The sequence below is a fragment of the Acanthisitta chloris genome, unplaced genomic scaffold, assembly GCF_000695815.1.
Source record: "Acanthisitta chloris isolate BGI_N310 unplaced genomic scaffold, ASM69581v1 scaffold45098, whole genome shotgun sequence".
NCBI lineage: Eukaryota > Metazoa > Chordata > Aves > Passeriformes > Acanthisittidae > Acanthisitta > Acanthisitta chloris.
In genome coordinates, this window is record NW_008688421.1 from 225 (window position 1) to 9850 (window position 9626).

Consider the following 9626-nt stretch of genomic DNA (forward strand, 5'->3'; position numbering starts at 1 on the left):
GATAATGTGGTTAGGGATCTGAGGCACCTCTGTTTGTGGTGGTTGCCTCCTTTGCACCCTGCTGGCTCTGGTGGGATGTGGGATGGCCTTCTGCAGGTTTTTACCTTACTTGAAGAGAAAGCTGTAGGTCATTTTGTAGTATAGGCTATTTTTTTCCTTGTAAATTTATAATGAACATGGTTGCTTTTATCTTTAAGACCTATTACTTTCTGTGCTAGCCAATACCTTCTATTCCTCTGGTCATTTTTGCTGCTTGGAAGCATTTCCCTGCTGCTGTTGCTCCTTTTTAACAGAACAGCATTAATTAATTAATCATTGGTTGTAATGTGTAATACCCTTTCTGGCACAAGACAAGGCATTATGAGGAGAGGCTAAGGGAGTTGGGATTGTTCAGCCTGGAGAAGAGGAGGCTCAGGGCAGACCTTATCACCTTCTACAACTCCCTGACAGGAGGTTGGAGTCAGGTGGGGGTTGGTCTCTTCTCCCAGGCAACCAGCAGGAGGACAAGAAGACACAGACCCAAGCTCTGCCAGGGGAGGGTTAGGTTGGATATTAGGAAGAGATTTTTTTATGGAGAGAGTGATCAGACACTGGAATGTGCTGCCCAGGGAGGTGGTGGATTCCCTGTCCCTGGAGGTTTTTAAGGTGAGGCTGGATGTGGCACTTAGTGCCATGGGCTAGTGACCACAGTAGGGTTGGACTCGGTGATTTTTGAGGTCTCTTCCAACCAGGTTGATTCTATGATTCTATCATTCTATGATTACACTTGATGTGGCTCCTCAGGCTATTGCATTGGATGACTCAGTGGGAAGAAAGGTGGGAGAAGCCACAGCCTTGCTGTGCCTGGTAAACCAGCCCTGCTGCTGTTTGTAAAGAAGCAGTGTCATTAAGTGGCTGTGTGCTCAGTGCTAGTGAGAGCACTGAGCACACAGCTGAAATCCACTCCTGGAAGCAAAGTATCTGGCTGCCACCACCAATGAATTAGGCACAGTTAAGAGACACTGGCTAGCAGTTCTAGGTCTTGGAGCATGTTGCATACACAGAGGACTTATGCTGAAAGAACAGGTCTAATGCTGTCTGTTTTTGTCCCAAGGACTTTGTATTCTATGCCCCTCGCTTACGGATTAACAAGCGTATCTTGGCGCTTTGCATGGGGAACCACGAGCTCTACATGCGCAGGCGTAAACCAGATACCATTGAGGTGCAGCAGATGAAAGCACAGGCTCGGGAAGAGAAGCATCAGAAACAGATGGAGAGGTTGGTAGAGTTCTGGGCTTGACAGGTCACTGTACAAGTAGCATCATGTGCTGGGTAACTGACTGGCAGCACTGTAATCTGCTTGAGCCAGTAGAGGGGATTGCTTTCTGCTCCACTAGGTCTAACCGGGCTGATGGTAGTGGCACTCATCACAAGTGTGACCCACCATTACTTTCATGGAGTTAAAGATTTGTCTGCCCATTTGGTGGGACTCATACAGATCTTGATACGTGGAGATCTCCCTTAGAACATTGCTGTTCTGAACGTGCCGTTGAGATGGATGCCAGCAGAGCTGTTTCTACACTTCTGAAAAGGGACATGTCTAGTGTAAAACTCATCATCTGAGTGCTGTAGTGCACATCTCTTGAGCTCAGGGCTTTACTAGGGAGTGCTCCGGTCTGGGTGGTAGGTAGTTTTAAGTGACACTGACTTGCTCTCGTCAGAGCCCTGCTGGAGAATGAGAAGAAGAAGAGGGAGTTGGCAGAAAAGGAGAAGGAGAAGATTGAACGTGAGAAGGAGGAGCTAATGGAGAGACTCAAGCAAATAGAGGAGCAAACCAAGAAAGCTCAGCAAGGTAATATGAAATCTTCCAGTGTTTCCTTAGGTGCATAGTCTGGGTGAGAAGTGTTCAAATAGTACAGCTGTGAGCATCTCTGAGCCATTTGTCTCTCCAGCATTGTGTGCTAGCTGGTGTTAGGTCCCTGGTTTAGCTTCCTGAAGCTGAATGTGAGTGCTCCATATGCAGCTGCTGAAAAAAGGCTGCATGAAGGTGACAGCCCAGTTGCCTCTCTGGCAGTGGGAGTACCTTGTTGTTCCTGTGCCAGCTGGAAGCTTTGTCTCAGCATATCTGTTGGGGAAGGAGACGCAAAGTGTACGGGGTCCTGCCAGCCAGTGCTGTGGGGTGATTGCTGTCTTAATTGCTTGGCCACAGTCAGTGTGGTGTGCCTAAGCAAAATGCTGGATGATTCACTGCCACTAAGGCTGTAACTTTGGAGTGGATACTTTCCCCCAAATCAGTTGGGGCTGTAACAGGCCTAGCTCTTAGTCTTCCAGCTCCAGTAACAATGTGAAGGAGAGGAAAGAGGACAGTTGCTCCTGTCTCTCCTCTACCAGTCCCTCTGAAGGAAAATCCTTGTCCAGAAGGTAGGCATGAGGGCACTTTCCTCTTCTGCTACCATTCATTACTTGATCTCTCCTGAAATGTGCTCCCCTATTCTTTCAGAACTGGAAGAACAGACCCGCAGAGCTATGGAGCTAGAACAGGAGAGAAAACGAGCACAGGAGGAAGCAGAGAAACTGGCTAAGGAGCGCAGGGAAGCAGAAGAGGCAAAGGAGGCTCTATTGAAAGCATCCCATGACCAACAGAAGACCCAGGAACAGCTGGTGAGTGGGCAAGCTGAACGTAAAGAAGGGGAAACAGTGAAAGGTGAGGCATCTAAGCCCTTGAAGCAAACCAGGCTGAGTGTGGTGAGGAAGCACTATATTCATAGGTTCTTTAATTTTTAGCCTCAAGCAGGTGTAATTGTGTGTAAATACAAGTGTATTTGTACAGTAGATTTGTTGTGCTTTTTACCCCTTTTTGTATGTGATGAGGAGAAGAGTGTAGAGCTCGCTGATGGCATTCCCTGGTTTAGATTCGAAGAATTGAGTTCTGCAGCTCTGTTTGGAGGAGGAGGAAAACAAACCAACAACCAAAAAAAGCCCAATGCACAATGAAACGCAAAACTTGCTTAGCTTCCTTTCCCCTTGCATCACTGAGATTTGGTGAAACTGAAGTTAGCAGGAAGGCTTTATTCTTACTGAAAAGATGTTTGACATAGTGTTTTTGTTCAGGACTGGGACTAAATGCTTCCTTTAGTGAGCGCTTTGGGCTTTGCCCCCACTGAAAGCCTTTCCTCTGCAGGCTTCTGAGATGGCAGAGCTCACAGCCAGGATCACGCAGCTGGAGCTGGCCAGGCAGAAGAAGGAGAGCGAGGCCCAGCAGTGGCAGCAGAAGGTAAAGCAGATCTGAGCAAACAGCAGTGCTGTTTGTGACATTGCTCTTTGTTCTGGGTTGTGACTGAAACTCCTGCACGAGATTCCACACTAGGCCGAATGTCTGCAGGCTTGAGGCTGTTGTCCATACCCAGCGTTCATTTCCTTGGTGGAAATGGGTGACTTGTTTTGACTCCATGTAGAAATATTTTGACTAATTAGGCCTGTAGGCCATTTTCCATGAGTTGTAACCATTCTTCAAGTCTCCGAAGTGTTACCCAGCAGAGTTTTGCAATGATGGTGACTGAGTAGATTTGGAACATACCCCGTCAGAGGTGCAGGGCTTCCTGCAGCAAGCACCAGGTGCTGTCTCTGTGGGAAGTCTCAGCACTCAGGACTGCGCTGACTGACTCGTGTCATACCTTACTGCAGGCACAGATGGTGCAGCAGGACCTAGAAAAGACCAAAGAGGAGCTGAAGACTGCCATGAGCACCCCTCATGTCACTGAACCCATGCACTCTGAGAATGAGCACGATGACGAGCAGGATGAGAACGCGGCGGAGGCCAGTGCCGAGCTGCGGTCAGAGGCCACCATCAAGGACCGCAGCGAGGAGGAGCGCACCACTGAGGCGGAGAAGAACGAGCGGGTCCAGAAACACTTGAAGGTGAGAAGTTGGCAGCATGGAGTGTGTCTGCGTGCTGCTTCTATTTTCCTCGACCTTAATTGTGGCTGGAAGGTAGTACTGTTTTAAAAATGAGGGGAGAAGTGGGGAAGAGAAATAATCCTGATCTTGCCAGATAGCTGCTTAACCGTTGAGTGGAGAGGCAGATCTTGTCTCCTGGCACTTGACTTGCATTGCAGTGGAAGTAAGGAAGCATGTTGAAGCAGTGCCGAAAAGCAGCATCTGTCAGGCTCGGTGCGCTTTGTGGGAGTGTTGCCAGCCGCCTGGCAGCTGCTCACAGCCCTGGCTGCAGCGAGTCGAGAGCTTTGGTCTGGCTCCTGTCAAGAAGCTGTCTCTAACTGCCCTTTCTGGGCTGCAGTGCAAAACCCTGGGAGTAGCCCACTAGGGCTCAGCATGGAGAGAGCAGTACTGCCACTGTCTTCTTGTAAGAATATCCTGTGTTCTGGTGTTGACTTCTAAGCATTTTGCTGTGCTGTCTGACTTGCATCAGGCATTGCGTGTTCTGTGTTGTGCTGCAGTGGTTGCACATAGAGGGACAGAAGTGCGCTTTATCTTCTGCAACCAAGTCTCATTCCTGGTGAAAAGCTAGTAGTTTCTCAAATCCTACAAGATGCTGCTGTTGTCTTTAGGGATTCTTCCACTTAACTACTCTTCTGAAGTACATACATTGGAGACAGTCATGCTGTGCTAGACAAAGATAAATAGGGTGACAGATTTCCTGATGTTTTCTACCTTCAAATGTTAGGGAAAAAAAACACCTTCCACAAAATGACAGAATTGTTTAGATTGGAGAGGCTTCCTGAGATCATCTAGTCCCACTTCTTGCTGAAGTAGGGTCCGCCAGGGCAGGTTTCCCAGAACTGAATACACCTGGGCTTGTCTGTTTCCTGTCCCTGTGGGTATTGAATCTTCAGGAAGATCAACAAGGAACCTCCTTGTCCAGCCCTGAATGTCTGGCACATGTTAACCTGTTGCTGTCTGTTTCCCCTTCTCTGAAGGCTCTTTCCTCGGAGCTGGCGAACGCTCGGGATGAGACCAAGAAGACGGCAAACGACATGATCCACGCCGAGAACATGCGTCTAGGCCGAGACAAGTACAAGACCCTCCGTCAGATCCGCCAGGGCAACACCAAGCAGCGCATCGACGAGTTCGAGTCCATGTAGCTCTCCCCTGCGTGCTCTTCTCCCCTCCCTCCCCTCCTCTCCCGTCACTCACTCGTAATCGTGCTACGCTGGAACCACTACAGAAGAGCGACCATGGTCTTACCAAGTTTCAGGCAAATGCTGGTGTTGAGCAACAGAAGAAAGAATAGTATTTACATCTTCCTGGGGTGGCTTGGGAAAGCAAACACGTATTGGGGCAAATCTGAAATTGTTTGGCTGGGGGTAAAGTCTCACCGCGTTGAGTCTGGGATTGCTCTGAGTGGCTGTGCTGCTGTCCTCCTCCTGGGTGGGGCAGCCAGCAGATACCTGTGCTGCGTTTGTACAGTCAAATGCTGACAGTCTGACACTGTGCCTTCCTACTAACCTGCACAAGCTTCAGGGTTAAGCTTAGTAGCCAGGGTCTGTATTTGTCACTTAGTGCAGGGTCTGAATCACATAGTTGAGAAGGGAAGACTGGAGCTTAGCAAGAAGGGTTGGAGGGTAAAATGTGGACTTTGTTTCTGAAGACCAAAGCTTTCGTCCTACAAACATAAGCAGACCAAACAGTTTCTGTGGTGTTCCTGCTGGTGTTACCTTTTGTTGTTTAATGATGAAACTTTGAATTTCCTAATTATGAGGAGGCCTTTGGAATATTTCCAGTGATGTAATGTGGTTGAGAGCCTCAAATTCCCTGCTTCCCAGAGGTTTTGTCTCTGGTAAATGGCTTTGTTCACTGTCATTTGTCTGACTTGAATGTAACCAGCGAGGCAGAGGTAGCTAAAGTACACTGCCTTCCTTTTTGGTTTTGCCAGTGAAAACCTGAAGTGGGAGGTAGAAATGTAAAAGAGTAAAAATTCCTGGAGCTATATTTTTCCCTTGCTGAACTAGTACTTTTCTAATTATGTGACAGGATTCCAGGTTTTTCAGTGAGAGGCCATTATAGCACATCGTAGTTGGTGCCTTATGACTGTGTATAGATCTACTGTAGCTTAGGTAGCTTTAGTTTAAACTAGATGCAATCATAAGAAGTGATCAGCAGCTGGGGACCAAAAACTACTCATGGATCTGGGTCATGTTCAAGACTGCATCTGTCTTCCTGGCTTCAAGCAGCATTTGAGGGGAGAGGATCCTGAGATACTTGTCCAATTTGCTGCCTTAGTCCTCGCTAGCATTCTGCCAGGTCCTGGCTCAAGTGCTTGTCCTTCCCCAGATGGATGCTTTGCCCTTTTGTAGCTGTGAGAACAGAGGCTCTCTCTCTTAGGAACGGGACACAAGCAGTTGTGAGACTGGTCCCGTGAGCCGTTTGTACCAGTTGTTGCGATGCCCATCACCTCCTGTCTTCCAGGCTGTCCTTGCTGTAGCTGCCCAGAATCCTCCCTGCCACTGCTGGGGAGGCAATAGCCATGTATGCTCAGGGTTGAATTGGATTTTGCCTTGATCCTTCATTAAAGGAACTGTCAAACTTCAGGAGAGGCCTCTTAAAAATGGATGTCACTTAAAGCGAAGTCCTCCTTTGCTTTGTCCTCCTTGGATTAGCCTGTCCCTATAGGAGGTCACCAGGTTAGCCTGTGACTTATTTTCTTGCCTAGCATGATGCCAGATCTTGTGCCTTTATCAGTTCTGTGGATTCTCCCTTTGTTTTGTATGGCGTCACTGCTCATGTGATAGAAGGAAAACATCTGAATGCAGGAGTGTTTTCATCTCCCTGCTGTGTGGGAGAGGGTGAAGGGGGACTGTGCCAAAAGAGAAACATTCCTGATAGTGTTAACAAACTGCAGTATTTCCCCAAGAATTCCTTGGGTTGCTGGAAACAACCTCACCAGTGCTGTATTATTTTGTTTTTGGAAGCAATACAAGTCTGTGTGGAGATTCCTACAAACACCAACCAACCAAACTCTGTTAGATGCAACACACTGAGCTTTGCTCCTAAGCATCCAGGCGTGTCACGGAGAGCCCTTCTCCCCCTGGACGTGCTGTAGGGGGACAGGACATGGCAAGCTGTTCGTTGGCTGGAAGCACATGCCTCAGTACTTTGGAAGTCACGAAGGAAAGATTGCGGTTGAATTTGTCTAACTGATTTATTTCTGTACCGCAGGTGATTGGCACTGGCTCCTTGTGAGTCTCATTACTGGGGAACAGACAACCTTTACACTTCTGTTTTGGTGCTTTAATGCTGGTTCTCAGCTCTTCTGCTTTGTCCATGGCAACTATTGATGCATTTGAGGGGAGAAAAGCCTTTATTACTTTAACAGTTTTCTAACAAGCTGATGTATGGTGCCTGGAATATGTGTTCAAATAATAACCCAGTAAACCTTTCCTGCTTTGATGGGTCACACACTGCTGAGCTCTTGTGTTACGGTGTTGGCATGACTTCTGTTCATAGGGTTTTGTAACGTTCTCATTCCACATGGTCCAATACAGGAATAGAACGGCTTGTGCCAGTGAGTCCACCTGACTCTTATAGTTGTTTCAGCCCTGCCTTCTTCTTAACCAGTATTATATCCCAGTGGTATCTAATGATATTTGATTTCAATACTTCTAGCTATGCACAATTAGGAAATATTAGTCGAGGGGTGGAGGATGTGTTTATGGTCCTCCTGCCCTTGGAAATGTATACTGTATTGTAAAGAAATGATATTTTGCAAGTAAACTAATGTAAGAAGCTTTCAGTATTACAGTGAGATTTGTAGACACATTTTTTTTATTTGTTGGAATACAGTGAATTGTTCTTCCTCTCCACATTCCAGTTTAATTGGATAACTGCTCCTCTTGGGGTGGGGAGAGGGAAGTACTTTATCAAATGTTTGCCTGGCTTATTTTTTCTTGTTTTATTTTTTGTTGCTGTAAATTATATGGAAGGGTTTTGACCAGTCTTCTACTGGATTAGGATAAAACATCAGTTCCCTGAGGTTGTGGAGTAATTCATGGGTCTATGTGCTTATCTGCAGAGACAACCTTGATATTAAGGCATTTTTTCCTGTTTGGAGGAGTTGTTAAAATCCATACCTTGTTCTTCCTGAAGTGCCAATAAAGTTCAGAGAAACTGAGCAGATTGTGTCTGGCTGGTTACTTAAGGCTTGCTCTGAGTGCAGTGCTGTGTCTCCCAGCTCTGCCTGTGGCTCCCAGAGGTCACCTCGGGGGCTCTGTCAGGACTAAGGAGATCTCACTTGTGCCCTGAAAAGCAACTGCTTGAGAAACAACCCTTTGGCTGTCCCCAGCCCTTTGGCTGTCCGACTGGAGCCAGTACTGCAACTCACAGTCCTTTGTGGAGACACAGTGTAAGTTTGTATGTGTTAAGCTTGCAAATAGCTGGGTCAGGTGGAGGGGGAGTAGCTGCTGCTGCTGAGCACCTGCTGTGCCATGCCTAGCCCCACGTGCACCCACCACCAGGTCAGCATGGAGAGAGTGCCAGGCCTTGGTGCTGCAGCTTGCCCTGACACCCTGCTAGCTCTGTCCTGCCCCCCCCCCACCTGCCGTGGGGATTTCAGCACTGTTTTGCAGCTGCCTTGCCCTGGCTGTCTCTGCCTTTGTTTCCTGCTGCCCCAGGATGGGCTCTGGCAGTGGAGGAGCTTCTTCCTGCTAATGAACGCTGTGGTCTTTGTTTGCAGCTGCTTTCTGAGTGTGAAGAGGAGCTGCTCAGAACTACTGCCTCATGTTTGATGCACTGCAGGATAAGGTGAAGATTTCATTGGAATAAGTTAGTGCTCAAGATTTGGTGCTGGAGGAGAAACCTGAACTTGTCTATAAATAAAACATGTGGAGCAATAGAGACCTCTGTGACCCCACCAGGCATGGCTTGGATCCAGTTTCTGTAGGTGAGTATTTTTTTGTTCCTTTCTTCCTTGCAGGATTCAAAACCCCTGAACACTGGAGGAATTGCCTGGCTCCTTCAATGCTGCTGCAGCCTTCAGGTGAAGGTTGCACTGGTCTGGAAGGGCTGATCTCACGGAGGGGGGGTTCTTGCCGTTTCTGTTGCTCTTGCTTCTCAATGGACAGTACCTTAGAAACTTAGTAGTCTTTGTAGTTCTCCATTTAGTTGTATCTCAATTCAGTTTGTCCTTGAAGAAATGGAAGTGCAAAGCATTAAAAGCTGAAACTGCTTCTGTACAATACCATGTTGTTAAAAAAATCCAATCCAAACCACCCTATTCTCCTAGTCTGTTTTAAGGCAGTTCGTAGTTTAGAGTCAGAAATTGTTACGTAGCCTCGAGGTTGAGCAGATAGCTTCTGTTGGATTTGCATTTCAAATCCAGCTTAGGCTACACCTCTGTGTGTTTGGGGCCCAGCTGCTTTTGTCTGTGGGACAGGGACAGACTAGATCATGAAAAGTTCTCAGAAGAGCAGGGGACCAGAAACACTGTCTTTTGGCAGGTTCTACAATGTGGCTTTATTAAGCAGTGCACTTACCTAAGGAAAAAAAGCCAAAGTAACCCTGTGGAATTAACTTTCCATTGAGATCAGCAGCAGTATTGCACTCTCATCTGTCTTTGAAGCAGCCTTGAATGGATGCTTGAAGGAGAAGCATCTGGAAGTGAAGGTCTTGGGCTGGGGCACTGTGACTTCTTAATG

General features: G+C 47.5%; 1 protein-coding gene across 1 annotated transcript; it reads left to right on the plus strand.

Annotated features, from left to right (window-relative positions):
* Positions 1-1093: 1093 nt before the first annotated feature.
* LOC103808214 (moesin-like) lies at positions 1094-5093 on the plus strand (the record flags this gene model as incomplete). Its single annotated transcript, XM_009080982.1, has 6 exons — positions 1094-1257; positions 1701-1831; positions 2480-2640; positions 3161-3253; positions 3664-3897; positions 4914-5093. Coding segments are annotated over 6 exons (948 nt in total), but the record flags the coding sequence as incomplete, so codon positions are not given.
* Between the last annotated feature and the right edge of the window lie 4533 nt (positions 5094-9626).